This window comes from Hylobates moloch, unplaced genomic scaffold, assembly GCF_009828535.3.
Source record: "Hylobates moloch isolate HMO894 unplaced genomic scaffold, HMol_V3 SCAFFOLD_1, whole genome shotgun sequence".
NCBI classification, from domain to species: Eukaryota; Metazoa; Chordata; class Mammalia; order Primates; family Hylobatidae; genus Hylobates; species Hylobates moloch.
Genome location: NW_026652276.1, coordinates 238,708 through 262,946, shown reverse-complemented (window position 1 = coordinate 262,946; position 24,239 = coordinate 238,708). Strand labels below are relative to the sequence as shown.

The window sequence follows — 24,239 nt, the reverse complement described above, 5'->3', positions numbered from 1 at the left end:
CTAGTCTTTAACTGAGAAGGTTCTGCCTCTTTGTTGTTGTCGTTGCTGCTTCGTGGCATTTTTGAAGAGTTCGGGTCAGCTGACCATCCTGCACGCTGGATTTGTCTGCTTCCTCACAGCTGGGCTTGGGTTGAGCCTGTGGCTGAGAGTAGCCTCTGGGTGGCAGTGTCCTCTGCCATCCCGTCCAGGGCCTGCAGTGGGACACTATGTCAGATCCCCAGAGATGGTGTCTTTTTTCCTTTGTAATTAATGAATAATCCAGTGGGGACCCTGAGCGTGTCCTGGTGAGCTGTGTGACTGCTGCCTGGTAATGGTGGTTTTTCTAGCCTGTCCTTTCCTTTCACGTTTATTGGTTGGCATTCTTGAGAAGAGCCGCCTTTTCTCCCATCACTTAGTGTGCATATGCTACCTGTCACTGTCACCTGTCGCTGTCCCCGTCTGTCACCTGTCGCTGTCCCCAGTTGCTGTCCCCGTCTGTCACCTGTCACTCACCTGTCTGTCACTGTCACCTGTCGGTCATTGTCACCTGTCACTGTCACCCGTCACTGCCCATCTTTTTGATGCTTGACGGTCCCACCTTTGGCCGGTGGCCACCTCAGTCTCATGGTGTCTTTTGCCGTGTTCTGGCGTTTTTTGTTTATGTTTTGAGCCCTCCCTTACGTTCTGGGTTAAACAGATGCTGCAGGCGCCTCTGAACATTCCCTGCCTGGCCCTGGAACCAGCCTGGCTCCTCTGAGTGGGGAGTGGCGTTGAGAACCCCCGATCTAGACGCCGGGCATGCTCCATGCTCCCGGAGCGTCTTCTCCCATCACCGCACCCTCCGGCTGATGTGTCCTCCGGACCATTGACTCACGGGTGTGTGTAGGTGGAAGGGGTGGGAGCAAGGAAAGGGGTTGCTGAGGAGGCCCGGAGGGAGCGGGTTCTGGCTGTGCTGGCACTAGCCAGGCTGGCGGGCTGCGTGGATACTTCTGTGATTTTCCTCTCAAGTGCACGTGGCTTTTTCTTGCACCGTTTTGTGTGTGTGCTTTATTTCACAATAAACTCTTGAATTAAGTATGCATAGAAAATATTTCTTTTTTCTCTGGGTGGCAAGATTATGAAAAGGTTTTCTTACACTTTTCTATATTTTCCAAGTTTGAATTTCACTGTAAGCACCTGGCTTTGCACTGCCCTTTTTCTGTTACACAATCATCATTTGCTTGCTTGTGGGAGCACTTTCGTGCAGGTCTGCTTGGTTAGTGAAAACACGTCTCCCTTTCTAGGAAGGTTGTGCAGGACCAGTGTTCCCTGTGCAGGCGCCACTGCGTTTCCTGCAGATTCCGACGGGCACTGCAACGGATTCCCTGCCGGAGCTGAGGTCACCAACAGGCCGTCGCCATGGAGACCCCTGGTACTTCTCATTCCCCTGCGCCTGGGGCTCACGGACATCAACGAGGCCTATGTGGAGACGCTGAAGGTGGGTCCTGCCGTGCGGCGCTAGCCCTGGGTGCCCGTCCCCTTCTCCCAGTTTTTAGTCACTTTCAGCGCGTCGTCGTCACGTGGCCATTTGTGCAGCCGGCTCTCGGGGGAGGGGTAAACAACCCTGGTTTACACCATTTCCCAAGGGGTGAGTGGGCGTGAGGCGTGTCCATTAATAGGCGCCTGCTGCTTTGGTTCTGCAAGTGTCAAGGCGAATGTCGAGGATGAAAGCATGAGGCGCTTGTAGGGGGTCCTCGGAACCAGGTACCACTCCTCAGCCTGACAGGGAGCTCTGCCCCCTCCTGGGTCTCCACTGTGCCCTGGCCACGCCCGCCCCACTCCCCCACGGCCCTCTTGGCCTGAGCTCCCTTCGGAGGGTGGGTTGGCCTGTGAGGAAGGGACTTGTGGGCAGGGCTTGGGGATGGGCAGGGCTCTGTGAGGAGCTCCAGCCACAGGCTCCCCCATGTCATGAAAGCAAAAGGCGGCCCGGCGCGGTGGCTCACGCCTGTAATCTCAGCACTTTGGGAGGCCAAAGCGGGCAGATCACGAGGTCAGGAGTTCGAGACCAGCCTGGCCAACATGGTGAAACCCCGTCTCTACTAAAAATATAAAAATTAGCTGGGCGTGCTGGCGTGCGCCTGTAGTCCCAGCTACTCAGGAGGGTGAGGCAGGAGAATCTCTTGAACCCAGGAGGCGGAGCTTGCAGTGACCCGAGATCATGCCATTTCACTCCATCCTGGGTGACAGTGAGACTCCATCTCAAAAAAAAAAAACAGAAAAGCAGAAGGGAAAACCATCCTTTTTTCAGTTAACTCAAATTTTAGACCAAGGAGACACATTTGTATGGAACTGAAATGTGGCTTTCTGTTAAAATTATTCAGTTGTCTGAACTTGGCCCCTCCCTCCAGCCTTCTGCCCATCCTGTGGTGTCTCAGCTGCCCCCACACATAGGCCCTGTCTCCATCGCTTCTGCCCTGTCAGGTCAAAGCACTCAGCAGGGCCACCTCCCCCACCCCTGCTCACATCTGCCAGCACCCCTCACTCCCAGCCTCCCCAAAGCCCACCTCCGACATGAAGCTTCCCTGAGCTGAGCCTGCAGATTGGGTTTGTTGCGCCTGTGGGATGTCCTGTGGTCTTTCCTGGACAGTAAGCTCTTTGGGACCATGTCCTCTCCTGTCCCCTCTTGTGTCACCCAGTTGGGCCTCAGCAGGCCCTTGGGCCCCCTATGGCAGTGGGTGGGGGGACCGTCTGCTCCCGCCTGGGACCTGTGCTCAGTCCCCCGCCCTCCACAGCACTGCTTCATGATGCCCCAGTCCCTGGGCGTCATCGGAGGGAAGCCCAACAGCGCCCACTACTTCATCGGCTACGTTGGTGAGTCCAGGGTTCCCACCGTGTCCCTGTGGGCGTGTGCCCTTGAAGGGCATTCTGTGAGCAGGTCCCACACCCCAGGTGGCCACTTGAGCCCAGTGGTGGAAAAGCAGCATGCCCTGAGGCATTTTCAGCCTGGTTGCGGGCGGCCTCCTGTGTGCCCCTTTCCCTAATGGTCTGGTGCCCTCGGCTCCCTCCCTACCTCCTGCCCACTGCTTCTCAGCGTGATGTGGGTGCAGTGGGTCTGAAGCGCGGCCTCCTCTGTCCCTTTCCTCTGCTGGCTCGGCCACCCAGGTGAGGAGCTCATCTACCTGGACCCCCACACCACGCAGCCAGCCGTGGAGCCCACTGACGGCTGCTTCATCCCGGACGAGAGCTTCCACTGCCAGCACCCGCCGTGCCGCATGAGCATCGCGGAGCTTGACCCATCCATCGCTGTGGTACGTGGCGGCCACCTGAGCACACAGGCATTTTGTGCTGAATGCTGTTTGGGAATGACGAGGAAAACTTTTGGATTTTTGCTTTTTTTTTTTTTTTTTTTTCAACATGCTGGGATAAGTACTGTGTTCATGTGGTTGGGAATCTGAAGGGCACAAGAGCCTGAACTGTGTCCTTGCACCCTCACGTCCCTCCCCCAGGCACCACCTCCTGTGCAGCCTTCATGGCCTTTGAGTGGCCCGGAGAGCGTGTGTCTGGATGTGAGTGTGTGTAGGCACGTGCTGAGTGTGCATGGATGAGTGTGAGCCATGGTGAGTGTGTCCCCCTCACACCCACATTTAAACACATGGGCAGTCCCTCCACCCACTCCTGCGCCACCTTCGTCACACCCACATTTAAACACTGCCTCATTCCCGGAAGATTGGGTGAGGTTTAACAAATGCACACCACATAACATCTCATGGGTGAATCAAGGCACAGCAACGTAGTGGAGCCTGAGGGGAGCCAGGCACTGGTGCAGGGGGCCATGCAGAGGGCACCCTCGGAGCTCTGTTCCCGGCCACAGGAGCCAAGGCAGGCTGGAGTGTCCAGCACCTGCATGCTGGGGGCCTTTGCTGTGCCACTGGCAGTGGGAATGGAAGCCCCCACCTCTTAGCTGACTGCAGATGGGGGTGTCCTGTTCTGCTCGTCATTTCGTTTTAGGGGTTTTTCTGTAAGACTGAATGCAGATGGGGGTGTCCTGTTCTGCTCATCGTCATGTCATTTTAGGGGTTTTTCTGTAAGACTGAAGATGATTTCAACGACTGGTGCCAGCAAGTCAAAAAGGTTTGTAGCCGCCCCACCACCCACAGCCGAGCTGAGCCACCCGGGGGTGTGCAGGGGTCAAAGGCCAGCGTCCAGGTCTCAGGCAGCCTCACTGGTCCGTGGGGAGCTTTGTCCCGCCTGGCACAGCTATGTAGCTGAACAGGGTGGGGTGTCCCGGATTGCCCACCTGGCAACACGGTTAACAACCCTGGGGACGGATGTGGCGTGTTGACTTTAGAATGGGATTTCCAGCGTCCTCATCTCCTGTTGAGATGGGGGTGGTGATGGGGTGCTGAGCTGCGCTGGCCTAGTTCGTGTGGCCCACCCCCCTCTGCCATTGCAGTCAGACTGCTGTGTGTTGATCACCACATTGGGTTCTCATGTAGCCTTTAGTGTGGAAGCCACCTCTGTTTTCTCATCAGTGAGATGGGATGACAGTCAGGTTTGTCCGCTGGCTGTGGCCGGCCGGCCCCTTTCTCTTGGCTGCAGCAAGGACTGGGGTGAGGCTGCACCTAACGGCCATGTCTCGCTAACAGCTGTCTCTGCTCGGAGGCGCCCTGCCCATGTTTGAGCTGGTGGAGCAGCAGCCTTCACACCTGGCCTGCCCCGACGTCCTGAACCTGTCCCTAGGTGAGAGCTGGCAAGTCCAGGTGGGGTCCCTTGGGGGTACGATCTGTGCCCTTGCTTCCCCAGTCCTGGCCCCCTTGGTTTTGACCATTAAGGTGTGTGTGAGCCTGAGCCGTGAGCACTTGGCAGTGGTTTGCCTGTGAGACCAGGTACGGAGTGGAGCGTCCCCTCCTCCAAGCTTGCGCCCAGCAGCCCAGGACCCACCTCATCTTCCCCACCTGCGCTGCCTGCCCAGGGCACTGTGGAGCTGGGCGTGCTCCCATGGAGTCCTCGGCTCTGGAGCAGACAGAACATGCAGGCTCTGTGATGACGCAGTCCTGGGTGGGGGACTGGTCCACTTGGGCACCACTGGCCATGGGTGGCGTAGACCCCTTGGACCGTGACCAGCATGCCGAAGGAGCCGGCCTGGGCTCGTGCAATGAAGTGAGTGGCCGTGAGCTCGTCCTCCTCGTGCCTGTCTCACTGTGAGAAACTCTACAAGGCAATGACAATGGAACCACTCCTGATGACCACAAGGGTCAGGGTGCAGCGAGGGAGACGTGGGACAGAGGCCCCCGCAGGCCTGAGATTGTGCCGGCCGCCCCCTGCCCTCCTCACCCTGTCCTGTTCCTCTTCTCTGCTCCCTCCCCCCATCCGCAGGTCTCTACAACCCCCTGGGCCTGTTCACACTCGCATGGGGACAGCTGTCTGTGGGCTGCAGAGCAGGCGCTGCTCGGTCTGCCCCGCGCCAAGAGCACTTGACCCACACCCAGGTATCCCACCCAAGATGCCTGATGAGCTGTGTCCTGTTCCTTCTAGATTCTTCTGATGTAGAGCGACTGGAAAGATTCTTCGACTCAGAAGATGAAGACTTTGAAATCCTGTCCCTTTGAAAATCCTGGGGTCGGGGGTGGCACCTGTGAGAGCCTGGGGCTCCTGGTGCCGCCACGTTTCATCCATCCCGCCCGCTCGCCTGCCGAGGGCCGTGCCCCGTGCTGCCTCCCCCCAGAGGGCCACCCGCTCTGCTCGTGGACTGAGGCTGCGCTGCCCGGGAGGCCTTACTGCTTGGTGTCAGACTGCCCAGCTCAGAGTGCCCGTCAGGGCCTGTGCATCTGCACGCAGAGCCGTCTGTTAGGAGCTTCCAGAGCGTTCTCTCGACACTGCCAGCCCCGCGTTAGCGCCTGGGCCTCAGTCCCACTTGCTCCCAGGCGCCGGTTCTGTGGTTGGTTTGGAATTAAAGGCCTGTTTGAAGTTGTCAGACACAGACATGAATTTGTGGGGCGCTTCCTGAGTCAGAGTCTCAGAAGACCCGTGCAGGCTGGCGTGAGAGGAGCGACAGCCACGCTGCAGCCCCATGCCCAAGGACTGGGTTGCTCTCAAGGGGAGCGCCCACCGCTGTGTCCTGTCTGCCCAGCCTGGCTCACCAAGGGCTACCTCAGTGGGAGATGAGGTTGGAGGAACGAAGGCAAGGTTCCTCCTTGCTTTGGGGAGAAAAGTATTCAGGAAGTGGGTGTGTGGGAAACCTGAAGATGGCGTGCACGGGACACGGCGTGGGTGGCCTGGGCAGAAGGGCGGCTGGCTGTCCTGGAGCTGCTGCTGGAGCCTGCCCTCAGAGTGTCCCTTTCCAGTGCTGTGGCATTCTGTGGCAGCTTCCCCAGGTGTGGTGATGGGTGGGGCAGGGCCTCCACCTGTGACAGTCAGGATTGAGGGTGGACGGCGTGCCTCTCCCAGGAGCCTTCCCCATGTCCTTGCCTTGCTGAGAATTGCCCTCCCATGTCACTGCGGTGTTAGGTGGTTTAGGGCCACAAGGGGAAAACCACTTGAGCCTTGTGGTGTGTGGTGGGCAGACACCACAGGGTGGCATCACCTGATGGCATTTCCAGAACCTCAGCCCTGATTCCAGCACCCACCACCGCCTGACCCTGTGTAACCTGCTGTCCTGGGTCCCAGAGTGCACTCTGCCCTGCTGCTCTGCTGCCTGTCCTGGGAAAGTAGCTTTGCCCCGCCAGGAAATGTAAACAGGAGGGCTTGGGGAGCGTGGGCACCTTTATCATGAGCAGCTACTGCGGTGTTGGCAGGACTCGCTGCTGCTGCTTGTGTAGGTGGGGGAACCGGAGATCCCTGCGGACATTCGCCAGACACTCGGACACTCGGCACTGACCGGCCCACCTGGGTAGCAGAGGACACCCCAGCCCCCCCAAGCACTGAAGACATAGTTTATTTCCTCGTATCCTTTCTCCCTTGGGTGTAGTTGGGGTGGGGAAGGAGGGAAGGCTGGGGCGATCTCCATTCCTTGGGCCCTGTGTCCGGGTTCATGGTGCGCCGCTGTGCTGGGAGCTGTGGGGCCTGCTGCAGTGGGAGTGTGTGGGACACCTTGACCAAAGGGGAGCTTTGTCTTGTGTGTTTTGAAAAAGGCTTAATGAAGAGAATGTTGTTCGTTCTTAGTAGTATAGTTTGCAATTCTTAATGGCAAATAATAAGTTTCAGTAGAAAACAAACCTTGTGTCTATTTTTTCCTCAAGTTATAATTGAATGTGATTTCCAGAAAAAAATAAGTGAATGTTTTAGCCCGTACTATCACACGTAAAGGATGTGGCTGCCTGTGTGGTGGGCTGTGGGAGCCTGAGCAGGTGTGTCCCCAGCCCTGGCAGGGGGCCTGTCCTGCCTGCAGCCTGGCTCTCTACGAGCCGTGGCATCCGTCCTCTCATACAACCCTAGAAGGAAAAAGTGCAAGGGAAATAGGATTTTAGGGAAGTAAAATGGCAGTTCCCGTTCTTCAGCAGGAGGAAGTCGCAGAAAGTGCCTGGAGTTGCAGGGTTTGCCTCGATTTGAATCACAGCAAAGCCTTCCCCAAGCAAGCAGTGACTGTCCTGGCCTGTGGGAGGCCATGCCTGGGGCACAGCAGGGGGCTTGGTGAGGACATCGCTCACTCTGGCCAGTGCATCCCGGTGGGCAGCCCTGGTACAGGTGTGAAGGGCCCAAAGCCAGACAGGAGGGGGCCCTGCTGGGTCCCCGGTGAGGTGGCTGAGGACTTGTGGCCTCTCAGATGCTCGTATTCGCTTCTTGTGGCTGCTCTAAAAGATGACCACATTCAGTGCCTGGAACAGCACAGCCTCTTCCAGACCCGGAGGGCAGCCACGTGGTGCTGTGGGCTCTAGGGGAGAACGCTGCTGTGCCCTTCTAGCTCCTGGATGCCAGAAACTGCTTGGCTCATGGCTCTTGCCTCCAGCCTCAGCCAGCAACATGGCATCTCTCCGGCTTCTGCTGCTGGCATCTCACTTCCTGACTCGGACCGCCTGCCTCCCTGTTACACGGACCCCTGTGATGGGCCAGGCATGGTGGCACCAGCCTGTAATCCCAGCACTTTGGGGAGGCTAAGGTGGGAGGATCACTTGAGCCCAGGAGAGAGAGGCTGCAGTGAGTCAAGACTGCACCACTGCACTCCAGCCTGGGCGACAGAGCGAGACTCAGTCTTAAGACAACAAAAAAAGGCCTCTGTGATGACACTGGGCCCACCTGGATAGTCCAGGAAAGTCTCCCATCTGAAGGTTCCTCACCCAGGCCCATCCCACAGCCCCTGGCAATGCTTACCCAAGAGTGAAATCCTTTTGTTCTGCCTGGATTTGTCTCTTGGCCACAGAAGGGTGCTGAGACCCACAGCTGCTGCCCCCACAGATGGGGGACCCTGCCTCCTTCTACTCTAGCACACTGTGTGCTGCTGTCTACCCGGAGAGTGCTGTGGGACAGATTGTACCAGGAGTTTCAAATCATTCCTTCTAAAAGTGTCATTTAAAAGGGGATGCAATGGGCCGGCATGGTGGCTCATGCGTGTACTCCCAGCACTTTGGGAGGCCAAGGCAGGTGGATCACTGAGCCCAGGAGTTTAAGACGAGCCTGGTTGGCAACATAGCGAAATCCTGTCTCTACAAAAAATTAGCCAGGCATGGTGAAGGCCTGTAGGCCTTGCTACTCAGGAGGCTGAAGTGGGAGGATCACCTGAGCCCAGGAGGTCAAGGCTGCAGTGAGCCACGATCGTGCCACAGCACTCCAGCCTGGGCGACAGACCGTTTCCAAAAAAAAATAATAAATAAATGATAGGATGAGAAGTTAAGCTCCAGGGTTGCAATGAAAATAGCAGTTAACTTAGGTGAGTTCAGGATGTAAGCTGTGATGACACTCGGATGTAGCCTGGCTGGACCCAGTGAGCCCAGGGCATGGCTGTGACTGTTCAGACCCACAGTGGGACTCCCTCAACTAGGCAGGAACCAAGGTCCAGAAAGGCCCTACTGGGCCCAATGAAGGCTCTTCTCTCCTGGGACGGAGGTTCCCATTCAAAGCCAGCTCCATCCTCAGTCTAAGAAAAGTGAAGCGTTCCTCCTTTCAGCCGGAACCGCCATCTTCCAGTAATTCACCAAAATGACAAACACAAAGGGAAAGACGAGAAGCACCCGATATATGTTCTCTAGGCCTTTTAGAAAACATGGAGTTGTTCCTTTGGCCACGTATATGCGAATCTATAAGAAAGGTGATATTGTAGACATCAAGGGAATGGGTACTGTTCAAAAAGGAATGCCCCACAAGTGTTACATGGCAAAACCGGAAGAGTCTACGGTGTTACCCAGCATGCCGTTGGCATTGCTGTAAACAAACAAGGGCAAGATTCTTGCCAAGAGAATTAATGTGTGTATTGAGCACTCTAAGAGCCGAGATAGCTTCCTGAAACGCGTGAAGGAAAATGATCAGAAAAAGAAAGAAGCCAAAGAGAAAGGTACCTGGGTTCAACTAAAGCGCCAGCCTGCTCCACCCAGAGAAGCACACTTTGCGAGAACCAATGGGAAGGAGCCTGAGCTGCTGGAACCTATTCCCTATGAATTCATGGCATAATAGGTGTTAAAAAAATAAAGGACCTCTGGGCTGTAAAAAAAAAAAAAAGTGAAGCGTTCCACAAACAATTTTCAGGTCAATTTTTACTAGTGTCTGGAAGACAGGAGAATTCCAACTGATTACCATTTACAATGATCACAATGAAACTGCTCAGAGTTACCACTGAACTTCAGTAAGAAAATACAACAGAGTGCCATCAGGACACGGGAGAGGGCAGGACACCGCTCCATCGCTCTGCTCATGTCCACACTGCCAAGGTCCCCACCATGGGGGTCCCCAGTGCACCCCAGCTCCGGGGCAGAAGAGGCAGCCTGCAGATCTCGCTGCTGGGAAAGAGCTCCTGAAGTTGGGTCTGGATACCGCTGGGGACGGGGCCTTCCGCGAGTCTCCTACCTCTCGAGGGACTGCAGGGACAGGCGTCTCCAGCGGGCAGCCTCAGGTTACTTCCACAGCTCCCCCAGCGGCTTCTCTGTGGCGGTGCGGATGGCATCCTCAGAGAGCACACGGATGTCCTCATGGACAGCTTCGATGCTTTTGGAAGCATCCACCATCTGTTCCCACCGGGGTTTCAGGAGAAAAAGAGGCTCATCAGCACATTCCAGGCTGGTCACGGGAGCCCACGCCTGTAATCCCAGCACTTTGGGAGGCCCAGGAGGGAGGACTGCTTGTACCCAGAAGTTTAAGACCAGCCTGGGCTACACAGGGACACCCCATCTCTACGAAAAATGTGGCACCACTGTACTCCAGCCTGGGTGACAGAGTAAGACCGTGTCTCAAAACACTACGTTTCATTCTGTCCTCTGTGCTCGTGGGGATTTCACACAGGCCGGGCTCTGGAAGGCCAACCTGAACCTCCTGGCACAGTGTGGTGACCTCACCTTTCTTGGAACCTCAACCTTGACGGTGTCCACAGCAGAGTCACCCGGCATTCCTGCCACAGCCCTGATGCAGGAGAAACATGACGTGCCAACTGCCCACTCCTGCTTTAAGCCGACCTCGGCCTCCTTGTGACCCCAACTCCGATGAGTGCCCACTTGCAGGACTGAGGCGCAGCCCACAGCACAGCCAGGCCCACCCAGCCCACCAGGTCGAAGTGACTGTCCCTCCAGCTCGCAAGCGGCGAGTCGGAGCAGAGGGCACACCCTGCCCTGCCCACGCTCCTGTGGCTCCTGGGCACGGCCTGGAATGTGAGGAAGTCCCGCAGCAGAAGCCAGACAGCAGGACCAGTGCAACACTGGGCCTGATCGTCCTTGAGGGGAAGATGAATTTGGTCCTAACAGCTGTGCTGCACAATGGCGTGAAGGGTGCAAGGAATGTGGGGAGGGCATGAGCCCGCAGGACAGCCTTCTCTCCACCAGAAGGCAGGCAGTGAGAGGGACTCAGAAGCGCTGGTGTCTCAACGGCATCCCGGCTTCTGCTGTCGGGTGGCACAGGACCCTCCTCAAGCTTCTGGGACAGCAAATTCTAGAAAATCTGCCAGGGGTGTAGAAGGCACTTGGAAGAATCTAACCATTTCATGAGGTGTGACCGTGATGGAAGGAGAGTGACTCCCTACACAAGGGCCACCTTCCCAGATGCCTCTCGCTGGCCACTGTGCAGCCACACAGCTGTCGCCCAGAACCGCCCAAGATGAGCCTCTCCAGGCAGATGACTGCCAGAGAGAATCCCGCACTGCCAGAAGAGGGCGCTGCTATCCCGCCTGTGTTCCCGGAAACGCAAAGCTGCGTGACCAGCATCATCTGCAGGCACAGCCAGTGGGGCTGGGGCGAGGCCCTTGGCCCTGCTATGGTGGAGGAGCTCAAGGGACTGAAGCTCCGCGGGCTGTGGCCACAAGCGACGGTGCTGGCGCCCGACATGCCAGAAGCCCTGGCTGCCGTCCAGAAAGAGGCCGTGTGGGCAGTGGAGGGCACGGGCGACCGGGGTCTGGGGGAGAGGTGGGGGCTGCGGTTGGGAGGAGCAGAGGCGGCCGGCCTGCGTGTCCACTGGGAGCGGAGAGTCCAGCGTCCTGGGAGTGGACAGAGAGTGGAGCCAGACCTGGGACTGCTGAGACTGAAGGAGGCAGGGCTGAAGGGAAAGCCAGCACACAGCAGCCCCCTGAACTCAGACAGCCAGGTGCGGCTGCAGGGCCCATGACCAGCGAGAGGCCCCGCACCAGAGGACACAGTGGCAGGAGCGGGCAGGCGCTCGTGTCTGAACAGGGGCTGAGGATGTGGAGGATTGCGCAGACTGTCACCTGACCCACCAGACAAAGCGCCAAATGTCAACATTTAGCAAAACTCACGGGGTTAGAATTTGCTGGCACTGGCTGCGTGCGGTGGCTCACGCCTATAATCCCAGCACTTTGGGAGGCCGAGGCGGGCAGATCACCTGAGGTCAGGAGTTGGAGACCAGCCTGTCTCTACAAAAAAAAGTAGCCAGGCATGATGGCAGGTGCCTGTAATCCCAGCTACTCGGGAGGCTGAGGCAGGAGAATCACTTGAACCCAGGAAGCGGAGGTTGCAGTGAACCGAGATTGTGCCACTGCACTCCAGCTTGGGTGACAGAGCGAGATTCTGTCTCAAAAAAAAAAAAAAAAAAAATTTGCTGGTACTGAGAACCCCAAACGACTCCCGGGGCTCCACATCTGGGAAGACCAGACAGAAACGGCAGCAGCTTCGCTGGCACAACTGTGCCGGTCACCACAGGGTGTAACCCTGCGCCATTTCTCAATGGTTCCTAGTGTGCAATTCTGGGATTCTCACCTTCCAGTTCAAAGTTGTGTCTCTCATGAGCTGGTGGAAACACTGGAGCGCCCGCTCCTGGAACGCCTCGTTCTCATAGCGCTCGTGGCCAAACGCTCCCCGCTTGGCAGCATCCACCAACTGTAACTGGAGGAATAGGACCAGGTCGGGTTTGGGAAGGCCCACGTCTGGCTGTTTACACCAATCTAGGGAAAAATTCTGCCAAGAAAGAACCCAACAGTTAAAGCTTAGTGTGGTCTTGGTTTTCGTTTCAAAAGTCATAAAAACAGGAAAAAATGAGGGGACATTTGGTGAGGTACCAAGACGTGAGCCTGTTTATATTGTGGCTCGTTTAATTTTTTTTTTTTTTTTTTTGAGACGGAGTCTCACTCTGTCACCCAAGCTGGAGTACAGTGGCGCGATCTCGGCTCACTGCAAGCTTCGCCTCCTGGGTTCACGCCATTCTCCTGCCTCAGCCTCTCCGAGTAGCTGGGACTACAGGCGCCCGCCACCACGCCCGGCTAATTTTTTGTATTTTTAGTAGAGACGGGGTTTCACCGTGGTCTCGATCTCCTGACCTCGTGATCCGCCCGCCTCGGCCTCCCAAAGTGCTGGGATTACAAGCGTGAGCCACCGCGCCCGGCTCGTTTAATTTTTAAAACCTCAAATGTGTTGGTTTCTCCAATGTCACCTTCTCGTTTTTCCTTTGTAAACAGACAAGTGGACAGAAAAGTAGGTAGGTAGAATGGCTCCCGGCTGCCGCCACCCACAGCCCAGGCTCCATGGAGGCCCTCCTAGCGCAGCTACAGGCCTGCCGGCCAGGAGGGAGCAGTCTATGTACAGAGCCCCTGGAGACCCCCGGCCTAGGACGCCCGCAGCAGAGAGCAGCTGGGTCTGGACACAGGCACGAGGTCCTTGGCAGTGTCTTTTCTGCCACACACAGGCCAGGGTCTCATCTCCCATGGAAGAGCAGGAAGAAGACAGCCACTCCTAGAGCCTGTCATGTGCCAGCTCTGTGCCAGCCTAGACTCATCCACTGGCCCTCCTTGCCAGGGCTGTGTGAGCACCCTCTCTCCCTCCCTTACTCATCCCATCTCCCTCCAAATGCTGTCCTGCTTCCAGAGAAAGGTAGGACCAGAAAGGCTGTGACTCCAGGCCACACATCACACAACAGCACGAGCTGAGGGAAGGCGTCCACCAGCACCTCCCACAGAGCCTGCGGCTCTGTCAGCTGATCCGCAAGCAGGAAGCAGCAAAGGAATCATAAGCCTTGTCCTCCTTATTACACAATACTTCAGAGGGGAAGGACTCAAGCTAACACATGAAGAAATGGCAGAATTAAAAAGTGAGGGCGTGGCCGGGCACGGCGGTTCACGCCTGTAATCCCAGCACTTTGGGAGGCTGAGGCAGGTGGATCACGAGGTCAGGAGATCGAGACCATCCTGGCTAACACGGTGAAACCCCATCTCTACTAAAAATTAAAAAAAAAATTAGCCGGGCGTGGTGACAGGCACCTGTAGTCCCAGCTACTCAGGAGGCTGAGGCAGGAGAATGGCGTGAAGCTGGGAGGCGGAGCTTGCAGTGAGCCGAGATCGCACCACTGCACTCCAGCCTGGGCGAGAGAGCGAGACTCTGTCTAAACAAAAAACAAATAAATAAAAAGTGAGGGCGGTTATCATGAAAAATAACCACATTATCCTTCTTTTTACTGTCTCTTTAAGGGACAGAGCTGGGCGCGGTGGCTCACAGCTGTAATCCCAGCACTTTGGGAGGCTGAGGCGGGAGGATCACTTGGGCCCAAGAGTTGAAGGTTATTGCAAGCTTTGATTGTTCCACTGCACTCCAGCCTGGGCAACAGAGGGAGACGCCCTCTTTCAAAAAAAGGAGAAAAAAAGTACTACAAATGAACCATCTTTGAAAATGCATCTGGAGGCTGGGTGCAGTGGCTCATGCCTGTAATCCCAGCACTTTGGGAGGCTGAGATGGGTGGATCACTTGAGGTCAGGAGTTTGAGACCAGCCTGGCCAACATGGTAAAACCCCGTCTCTACTAAAAATAGGAAAATTAGCTGGGCACGGTGGCACGTGCCTATAATCCCAGATACTCGGGAGACTGAGGCAGGATAATCGCTTGAACCCGGGAGGCAGAGGTTGCAATGAGCTGAGATCGCGCCACTGCACTCCAGCCTGGGTGACAGAATGAGACTCCGTCTCCAAAAAAAAAGCATGTGGATCCAAATAATCCAAATAACAACCATGATTCTATCTGTGAAACAATCTCTAGCTACATAAATGTTTGCTCTTCTTATTGATAAAACCAAATTAATCTAGCAAAGAGATAAAAGGAATATAAGAATCACAAAACTCTGCAGAGTACTCTGAGGCATATCACTCGTACTCGCATTCAAGGGCAGTCCTGGGTCCACACATCTGTGCTCGCCCGACAGGAGGCCAAGTGGCACTCACCTCCTTGGCACCGGTGAAGGCCACACCAGAAAATGCGTATCTGTCCACGACGAGGGTCACACCCTGGCTCAACTTTTCCTTAATTAACGGCCTGAAAAACAGAGGATGCTCCTGAGCCCTGGTCCTGGTTTCATAGGCCTTGAACTGTCAAGCTTAAATTATCCTAACAGGCCATGCACTGTGGCTCACCCCTATAATCCCAGCACTTTGGGAGGCTGAGGCGGGCGGATCACAGGGTCAGGAGATCAAGACTATCCTTGCTAACACGGTGAAACCCCGTCTCTACTAATACAAAAAATTAGCTGGACACGGTGGCAGGCACCTGTAATCCCAGCTACTCGGGAGGCTGAGGCAGAATTGCTTGAACCCAGGAGGTGGAGGTTGCAGTGAGCCGAGATCACACCACTGCATTCCAGCCTGGGTGACACAGCGAGACTCCATCTCAAAAAAAGAAAAAAAAATTATCCCAACAATACAACTCAGAAATCTCATACGACAACAAGTACAGTACAGTGATTTGTAACCTTACTTTTAATCCAAAAAGGTCTGGATCTTCTCTAGAAGATGCCATACCCACCCCTCCAGCAACTCAACATGGAAAAGATAACCTTACTAAATAGTAACAAACGCAACTGGTAAAGTTCAATGTTCCAGAAACACGGCAGGGGAAAGGAGAAGCACTGTCAGCTGTCTGGGCAGAGAGGCCAGCACTACCCTGTGGAGGAAGAGGAAAGCACAGGCAAAGAAGAGAGCAGAGGATGATGGCGGGGAAGCGTGGGCACAGCCAGCAGGTGACTCGTCCATGGAGGAAAGCACAGGCCAAGAAGAGAGCAGAGGATGATGGCGGGGAAGCGTGGGCACAGCCAGCAGGTGACTCGTCCATGGAGGAAAGCACAGGCCAAGAAGACAGCAGAGGATGATGGCGGGGAAGCGTGGGCACAGCCAGCAGGTGACTCGCCCATGCTCATGACCCCTAGCCTGGACTGCAAGGATGTTCTCAACCAAATACCGCAAGTCCACCATCATCCCTACAGCCGCCAAGATCACGGATGTACAAAGACACGGGGCCTGACACTAGTGAGAAGCACTGCTCAAGACAGAGAAAGAAAAGTCCGATTCATTCGACTCAGCCAGTCTCACTGGGGCCTTCAAATCACAGGAGCACCCACATAAGGAGTCAGTTGGCCTCTGACAAAGCAGCAGAGGGATGCAATGGCGCAAACGCGTTTTCCTCAACAAACGCTACTGGAACAACTGGACATCCTCATGAAACAGAATAAATCTAGACCAGACCGTATACCCTCCACAAATATAAATTCAAAATGAATCGCAGGCCTGGCACAGTGGCTCATGCCTGTAATCCCAGCTGTCAAGGAGGCAGAGGCGGGAGGATTGCTTGAGCCCAGGAGCCCCAGACCTGCCTGGGCAATATAGTGAGACCCCATTCTCCACAAAAAGGGAAAAAAAAAAAAAAAGACAAAATGAATCACAGACCCAAATGTAAAATGCAAAACTAGACAGTAACTCCTAGACAGTAACACAGGAGAGAACTTAGATCACCTGGGGTTTGGCGACTGTTCAGATACAAAAACCAAAGGCACAACCCATGAGAGAATTGATTAAGATGGACTTCACAAAAATGAAAGCTTTCTGCTTTGTGAGAGGCACTGTCAAGAGAAGGACAGGACAGCCGGGCGTGGTGGCTCATGCCTGTAGGCCCAGCACTTTGGGAGGCTGAGGCAGGTGGATCACCTGAGGTCAGGAGTTCAAGACCAGTCTGGCCAACATGGCGAAACCCCACCACTAATTAAAAAATAGAAAAATTGGCCGGGCATGGTGGTGGGCACCTGTAATCCCAGCTACTTGGGAGGGTGAGGCAGGAGAATTGCTTGAACCTGGGAGGCGTAGGTTGCAGTGAGCCAAGATCGCCCCATTGCACTCCAGTCTAGGCGACAAGAATGAAACTCTGTCTCAAGAGAAAAAAAGAAAGAAATACAAAACTTAGCATGGTGGCGTGCACCTGTAGTCCCAGCTACTTGGGAGGCTAAGGCAGGAGGATCGCTTGAGCCTAGGGCAGTGAGCCAAGACTGTGCCACTGTACTCCAGCCTGGTTGAGACCCTGTCCCAAAAAAAAACACTAGGCCAAAGCACTTAACAGATACCTTATGAAACCAGATACACAGATGGCAAACAAGCATATGAAGATACTCCACATCATATGTCAGCAGGGAAATGCAAACTAGAACAATGAGATACCACACACACCTATCAGAATGACAAACATCCAAACACTGACAACACCAAATGCTGGTGAGGATCTGGAAAAATAGGAACCCTCGTTCACTGCTGGTGAGAATGCAAAACGCTGCAGCCACTTTGGAAGACAGTTTAGCACAAGCTTGTCCAACCCGAGGCCCACAGGCTGCATACGGCCCAACACGAATTCATAAGCTTTCTTAGAACATTACGAGTTTTTTTTTTTTTTTTTTTTTTTAGCTCATCGGCAATTGTTAGTGTATTTTATGCATGGCCCAAGACAGTTCTTCCAATGTGACCCAGGGAAGCCAAAAGACTGGACACCCATGGTTTAGCAGTTCTTTACAAAAATTAATAGTCTTACCACATATTGAAGCAATGATGCTTCCTGGCATTTACCCAAAAGAAGCTAAAGCTTATGATCACACAAAATCCTGCACGAGGATGTTTACAACAGATTTATAACTGCCAAAACTTGGAAGCAACAAAAATGTCCTTTTAGTAGGTGAATGAACTATGGTACATCCAAACAATGGACTATTAATTAGGGCAAAAAAGACATGAACTATTGGTCAGGCATGGTGGCTCATGCCTGTAATCCCAGCACTGTGGGAGGCCAACGTGGGAGGATCACTTGAGGTCAGGAGTTCAAGACCAGTCTGGCCAACATGGTGAAACCCTGTCTCTACTAAAACATAAAAATTAGCTGTGCATGGTCGTATGTGCCTGTAATCCCAGCTACTCAGGAGGCTGAGGCAGGAGAATCGCTTGAACCTGGGAGGCAGAGGTTGCAGTGAGCCGAGACTGCACCACTGCACTCCAACCTGAGCAACACAACAAGACTCTTGTCTCAAAAAAAAAAAAAAGAAATAAACTATCAAGCCACGGTTAGACATAGAGGAAACTTAAATATCTATTAGAGAAACATGTAACCTGTAGGAGAATAGATGGGCAAAAGAGATGTAGCCCTGGGTACCTGGGATAAGATTATTATCTAAAAAGTAAAATCAGGATTATTCTTCATTTTAAATTGGGCATATACATGTTTCATCACTTTTCTACAAAGCCACAAAAAGCAAAATCAGAAGAACAATTGCCTCCATAAATTCTAGATGTGTTAAAAAGATTATAAAAATGGTCTCATTTTCATTTAAGACTTGGAGTGGGGACAGCCTTTCCAAGCAAGACACAAAGCTAAGCCAGAGAGTAATGCAGTGTTTCATGTAACACGGATGATGAGGAACCAGTGAAAGTTCACCAGCAGGGAACTGGCTAAATGCATCATGGAACAGCTTTTCTAGAGAACATGCTACAGTTAAAAAGAATGAGAAGGGCAGAGTTAGGGGATCTGTAAGTGCAGAAATCTGTAAGGCAGAGTTAGAAAGAAAGCTGTCAAATAATTTGTATGGTATGACCTCATTTATGTTAAAAAACAAAATTCTAACTATAGTAGTTTCTACATATGTATATAAATGTAAATAAAAACATCTGAAAGAACATACATCAACATTAAGTGTTGAATGAAGAGGAAACCTACTAAGAGGATGTAAAACAAAAGTGGTAGGAGAGTTCACATAAACTCAGTTACTAATGTATCAATACTGGTTATCAGTTTTAACAAATGTAACGTAACAGCACATAAACAATGGGAAGGGGGGAAGGCAGGGGTAGTATGTAGTGAGCTCTCTACATACTCTACTTTTTGATCAGTTTTTCTATATACCTAAAGCTGTCTTTAAAACATTAAGTCTATGAGGCCAGGGGTTTGAGACCAGCCTGGGCGATATGGTGTGACCTTGACTCTACATTAAAAAAAAAAAAAAATTAGCTGGGCTTGGTAGCATACACCTATGGCCACAAGCTACTCAGGATGCTGAGGTGGGAGGACTGCTTGAGCCTAGAAGTTGAGGCTGCAGTGAGCCATGATCGTGTGCCACTGCACTCCAGCCTGGGCCACAGAGCAATACCTTGTCTTAAAAAAAAAAAAAAAAAGGCCAGGTGCTGTGGCTCACACCTGCTGTAATCCCAGAACTTCGGGAGGCCGAGGTGAGTGGATCAAAAGGTCGAGAGAGACCATCCTGGCCAACATGGTGAAACCCTGTCTCTACTAAAAATACAAAAATTAAACAATAAAATAAATTAAAATTACAAAAATTAGCTGGGCATGGTGGCGCACGCCTGTAGTCCCAGCTACTCGGGAGGCTGAGGCAGGAGACTCGCTTGAACCTGGGAGGCAGAGGTTGCAGTGAGCCGAGATCGCACCTCTGCCTGGCGACAGAGCGAAACTCCGTCTAAAAAAACCCCAGAAAATGAAGTCTATTAGTTATGGGGTGTGGGGAGCAGGAGGAAGAAACAGCATTCATTAGCGCTCTTTGGGAACTAGGGCGCTTCACCACCTCTGCTCACAGTACTGCTAAATAAAAGAACCTCAGGCCCCAGCATTACTGTCATTGTCATTGGGAATCAAGTGCGGCATTCACTGAATCTCAGGAGGAAGGAAAGTGGCAGGGGCAGAGGCAGCAATGTGCAATGGTTTTTACACTTGTTCCCAGCGATTTGCAGAAAAAAGCAGGTGCACCGAGTGATCCTCCACGTCACTTTTCTTTTGCAAGTAGGAACTCAGAAGTTTGCCGATTTCAGTTGATCTTTCTAGAAAAAAAGTGAAACACACAAAATACAAGTGAGATCAGGCTTTCCCTCTACATTACAACATAGTTGGGGCTGAATTTCTCCTGGACTCAGGTATCACTTTGAATTTTACTTTACTAAATCTCTAGACAGGCTTGGATCTTCTGCGGAAGCCAAAGGAATTTCTCTGAGAAATAACAGCAATCTGCAAACAAGCTGGGATGAAAAATGCTTTAGGAAAAAAGAACTCGGTTAGAAAGTAGAGACTTCAAAGAAAGCATTTATAAAATTTGTGGACTGGGTGCCCTAAGATTAAGGTCAACGCTTCACTTGAAAACTTTAAAATACGTGCTACAAAACCCCTGAAAGCGCGAACAGCCATCAAACAAAACACCAGAAAAACCCACAAACACGAAACATGGACTACAAAAGAGCTGGAGGGAACTTCTGGGGGGGGGAGACCACGGTTTCGCGCGGGTTTACACGTCCGTCATCACCATACTCGGCGCTTAAAGACACGCAGCGTGGACCCGGCGCGGTGGCGCGGGCCTGTGGTCCCGGCTACGCGGGAGGCTGAGGCGGGAGGATCGCTTGAGCCCGGGAGGTCCGAGATGGCGCCACTGCACTCCAGCCTGGGCGAGACAGCGAGAGCCCGTCTTTTAAAATAAAAACCGCGCAGTTCACAGCACGTCAACCGCAGACAACGAAGCGGAGCACAGAGCCCTGGGAAGGCAGAGGCACCGAAAGCCGCGGCGCACCCCCCGCCGCGCGCACCCACCCGGGAACCGGAGCAGTTCGGCGCGGTGGCCCGCGGCGCACAGCGCTTCCACCAGCTTGCGGCTCTGCGTGCTCTTCCCGGCGCGGTCCACGCCCTCCAGCACTATGAGAGCCCCGCGCCGGGCCGCCATGATCGGCCACCGCCCGCCGCCTGCGTCTCCGCACCGCCTTCCGGAGCTCCCATTGGCCGGCGTCAGCAGCGCGCGCCGTGATTGGCTAGTGTTTCCCGGCCTCGGCCGCATTCGAAGGGATTGGCCGGGGCTGGGGCGAGGACGACGCGCGGTGGGGCCGACAGCCGCGCCTGCGCCCTGGGCGGCGCCGCCACTGCCGCATTGTCCTGGGCTTCCGGGGCGGAAACCGGGGCCCCGTGTCCCGTGCGGGCCTCCGTCCTCGGGCGAGCAGGGCCCTTCGCTCCGGGAGGGCAGGTGGCGCGGCGCGGGCTGGACGGCCGGAGACGCGGGGTCAGGGCGCGGACAAGGGGAGCGCAGGGTCGGAGGGGCTCCCGGGCGCTGCTTGCGCAGCGTCGGCTCTCGTTGGCCCCTGGCTGCGCGCAGCGGGCCCGACTCTCACGGCCCTGCGGTGCCCGCTGCAAGCGGGAGGGCTCCGGTCACGCGGCGCGCGAGACGAACGAGCGAGGTGCTTCCCGAAGCGCGGGGCCCAGTGCAGGCGCTCAGCCGGGGCACCTCCCAGAGCCCACCTGGAGCCCACCACGACTGCGTTCTGGAAACGCTGTGTTTGACAGCAGGGGCAGGACAGGGGGCTGTGTAGACACTGGCCAGGTGGCAATGGTAGGAAAACCATGGGATGGATAAATGTTCACTATTGTCCCTGAAGCGCAAAACTGCAGGGCTCTGAAAAGTCCATGTGTGTGTTTTTGTTGTTGTTTTTGTTTGTTTGAGACAGAGTCTCGCTCTTTCACCCAGGCTGGAGTGCAATGGCGCGATCTCAGCTCACTGCAACCTCAGCCTCCCGGGTTCAAGCGATTATCCTGCCTCAGCCTCCCGACTAGCTGGGACTGCAGGCGGCCGCCACCATGCCCTGCTAATTTTTTTGTATTTTTAGTAGAGACGGGGTTTCACCGTGTTAGCCAGGATGGTCTTGATCTGACCTCGTGATCTGCCCGCCTCGGCATGGGATTACAGGCGTGAGCCACCGCGCCCGGCCGAGAAGTCCGTTTTGAAAGATGATGTATACAAATTATAGAACGGAGAGAGAACGGGCAAGTTGTTTCCTCTTTCCATGCCTCCAACTCCTCCGAAATGTGGGTCATGATAATAATAGGAAAAACTGTCTCTGCCATAAAGAGGTGGAAAAAGTCCTGCGAAGTGTCCCTGGTATCTAGAAAGCACTCAGTAGTGTTTGTTGTTATCTTAGGGATATCAGGCTGCCTGGACATTTCTCAGGTGAAACTTTTGTTATTGTAGATATCTAAAATACTACTATCTACATGTGCCAAATTCTCAGTTGTCAGCTAGACATCACTTTCTCTGCTTAGCAGAAGAAATGGTAGGAACTGCATTTCCCAGAATCATCTGTGTAGCCCTGGATTACAGTCTACCAGACAGAGGCACTCGTACCTTTCGAGGCGATTATTCTTGGGAGGCACCCTCAGCCAGAAATATAGATGAAATTCAGGGCTGTTTTCTAATGAGCTTTTGAGAACCACCTGCCTCTCTGCTGTAGACCAAGAAATTGCTGGTAGCTTTCTAAGTGTTGAGTTTGCACTGGTTTCCCCGTGAGCTCTTGAGATCACCACCCACTTCAGTGCTTTGGGCTGAGGTCATTGGCAAGTTTCCCCGACTTTACTCCCAGCGTTTGTGTAAACCCCCGATTACATTATCACTGCATACCTAGAGTACCTAGAGTAGCTTTATGTTTTCCAGACTGAACCCTGCCCAATTCATTTTGGGGTTCTGGAAGGATGTGGGTTATATTATTATTACCAGTTATGCCCTTTCTTCCTTTTTAATTTACTTTTATTGTTTTTATTTTGTTTGAGACGGAGTCCTGCTCTGTCGCCCAGGTTGGAGTGCAGTGGTGCAATCTCAGCTCACTGCAACCTCCACCTCCCGGCTTCAAGCTATTCTGCCTCAGCCTCCTGAGTAGCTGGGATTACAGGCACCCACCATCACGCCCGGCTAATTTTTGTATTTTTAATTTATTTTATTTGTATTCTTATTTTTATTTTTATTTTTTTAGATAGAGTCTTGCTCTGTCACCCAGGCTGGAGTGCAGTGGCGCAATCTCGGCTCACTGCAAGCTCTGCCTTCTGCCATTCTCCTGCCTCAGGCCTCCCAGTAGCTGGGACTACAGGTGCCCACCACCACGCCCAGCTAAATTTTTTTGTGTTTTTTAGTAGAGACGGGGTTTCACCGTGTTAGCCAGGATGGTCTCGATCTCCTGACCTCATGATCCGCCCACTTCAGCCTCCCAAAGTGCTGAGATTACAGGCGTGAGCCACCGTGCCCGGCCAATTTATTTTTTAATTTTATTTATTTATTTTTTTGAGACAGAGTTTCTCTCTTGTGGCCCAGAGTGGAGTGCAATGGCATGATCTCGGCTTACTGCAACCTCCACTTCGCAGGTTCAACCTGTTCTCCTGCGTCAACCTCCCAAGTAGCTGAGATTACAGGCGCCTGCCACCATGCCCAGCTAATTTTTGTATTAGTAGAAATGGGGTTTCACCATGTTTGCCAGGCTGGTCTCGAACTCCTGACCTCGGGTGATCCACGCACGTCAGCCTCCCTAAGTGCTGGGATTACAGATGTGAACCACCGCACCTGGCCTACCCTTTCTTCCTTTACATCAAGCTTAGCTGTGAGACTTCCAAATGGTAACGTAAAGTAGTCTGCTGTCATGTGCCCTGTTAAGGCAGAAGCTTTAAAAGGTGTTTTGTGGTTTGGTCCCTCCCGTTCTGCCCCCAACATGAACACCGCATGTGCACAGTGAGGGCTGATTTTTCATCCCAGATCCTATAACAGGCCCATAAAGTACAGCTGTTGTAGCTGATGGGCAGCACCAGCAAGAAGTAAACCATTGTGATTTCGAGTCACTGAGACTTCGGGATCCTTTGTTACCACAGCACAACCTAGCGAACGCTTACGAGTACTAAGACTAGTACTTATTATTCTCTTACATAGATAAGTAATAAAAGTAATATCCTTTTTTCTGATTGATGTCTCCTTATAAAATTCCGTCTTGTTGCCTTCCAAAGGATGAAGGGGATTGTAATGAAGACCACCTTCCCAGGGCTGGGCAAGGCTGCAGTACTGCCTCTCATCAGGCCCAGGAGGACGCAGCAGGCTGATGAGGAAGAACACAGTGCATCCGCCTTGGTGGATGCATGGCTTTCCTGGCTCCCCTGGGACAGGGGAGGAGGGTGAAGATGGAGGGAATCTGGCTGGCTGGGCCTTGTGTACTGGCGGGTGGAGGGCCCCTTTGACTGCAGGAATTGCTCAAGCACATAAACACCTTGAAGTGTGTTACTAAGATACAACACACTTCAAGGTGTTTTTTTTTTTTTTTGCTTTTGCTTTTGCTTTTGCCTGTTCCAGCATGGTGTACCTCTCTTAGGATACCTTTTAGCACAGGTGGCAGAATACCAGCCAGCCTACTGTGGCTCACAGTATTAAGATATTTAATCATCTGACATTACATGAATTCCAGTGTCAGGCAGGACCTGCTCCCATGACTCAGTGACATCAGGTTGGTCCACATCCTAGCAGTTCTCTTGGCGTTCCTGTGTGATCAAAGGATGACTGCCACACTCCAGCCTGCTGACCTCAGTCCTGGCGTGGGCATAGGAGGGTCTGTGTGGCTGAGCATCCAGTGTCCT

The 24,239-nt window shown here is 53.5% G+C and overlaps 3 protein-coding genes across 9 annotated transcripts in view; 2 read left to right on the top strand and 1 right to left on the bottom strand.

The window, feature by feature from the left end:
• ATG4B (autophagy related 4B cysteine peptidase) overlaps positions 1-7,172 on the top strand; it is a 34,333-nt gene extending 27,161 nt beyond the window's left edge. For all 3 annotated transcript variants that reach the window (XM_058436365.1, XM_058436374.1, XM_058436383.1), the window contains 6 exons: positions 1,263-1,456; positions 2,751-2,829; positions 3,121-3,266; positions 4,033-4,089; positions 4,605-4,698; positions 5,494-7,172. In XM_058436365.1, coding sequence (XP_058292348.1) covers positions 1,263-1,456; positions 2,751-2,829; positions 3,121-3,266; positions 4,033-4,089; positions 4,605-4,698; positions 5,494-5,567 — 644 coding nt within the window. In that variant the 3' untranslated portion in view covers positions 5,568-7,172. The remainder of the gene's footprint in view (positions 1-1,262; positions 1,457-2,750; positions 2,830-3,120; positions 3,267-4,032; positions 4,090-4,604; positions 4,699-5,493) is intronic.
• Positions 7,173-7,257: 85 nt separating this feature from the next.
• DTYMK (deoxythymidylate kinase) lies at positions 7,258-20,565 on the bottom strand. Of its 5 annotated transcripts, XM_058436388.1 has the most exons (6): positions 20,406-20,547; positions 19,540-19,648; positions 14,744-14,834; positions 12,300-12,497; positions 9,952-10,109; positions 7,258-9,188 (listed from the first exon to the last, which is right to left on the bottom strand). In XM_058436388.1, exons 1-5 carry the CDS (start codon positions 20,533-20,535, stop codon positions 9,999-10,001), a joined length of 639 nt encoding a protein of 212 aa, XP_058292371.1. In that variant the 5' UTR covers positions 20,536-20,547; the 3' UTR covers positions 7,258-9,188; positions 9,952-9,998. The 5 variants fall into 5 exon arrangements, with proteins under 5 accessions (XP_058292371.1, XP_032617061.2, XP_032617071.2 ...); XM_032761170.2 differs by lacking the exon at positions 7,258-9,188 and having other exon boundaries at positions 9,627-10,109; positions 20,406-20,565; XM_032761180.2 differs by lacking the exon at positions 7,258-9,188 and having other exon boundaries at positions 9,627-10,109; positions 12,300-12,425; positions 20,406-20,565.
• Positions 20,534-23,846, top strand: LOC131381024 (uncharacterized). Its single transcript, XM_058426859.1, has 3 exons — positions 20,534-20,596; positions 20,653-21,192; positions 23,619-23,846. The coding sequence occupies exons 1-3, from the start codon at positions 20,534-20,536 to the stop codon at positions 23,709-23,711; spliced, it is 696 nt and encodes a 231-aa protein (XP_058282842.1). The 3' UTR covers positions 23,712-23,846.
• Positions 23,847-24,239: the final 393 nt, after the last annotated feature.

Bases quoted from the DNA above. Each gene is read 5' to 3' on its own strand.
- LOC131381024 (XM_058426859.1), top strand. From the start codon at position 20,534: ATGATCGGCCACCGCCCGCCGCCTGCGTCTCCGCACCGCCTTCCGGAG. The intron at 20,597-20,652 runs GTCAGCAGCGCG...CCGCATTCGAAG, and splicing joins CGGAGCTCCCATTGGCCGGC to GGATTGGCCGGGGCTGGGGC. The intron at 21,193-23,618 runs GTAGGAAAACCA...TGCCTTCCAAAG, and splicing joins ACACTGGCCAGGTGGCAATG to GATGAAGGGGATTGTAATGA.
- DTYMK (XM_032761170.2), bottom strand. From the start codon at position 20,535: ATGGCGGCCCGGCGCGGGGCTCTCATAGTGCTGGAGGGCGTGGACCGC. The intron at 14,835-19,539 runs GTAAAAACCATT...TCTGTTTTTCAG, and splicing joins GCAAATCGCTGGGAACAAGT to GCCGTTAATTAAGGAAAAGT. The intron at 12,498-14,743 runs GTGAGTGCCACT...CTTTCTTGGCAG, and splicing joins CCTTCACCGGTGCCAAGGAG to AATTTTTCCCTAGATTGGTG.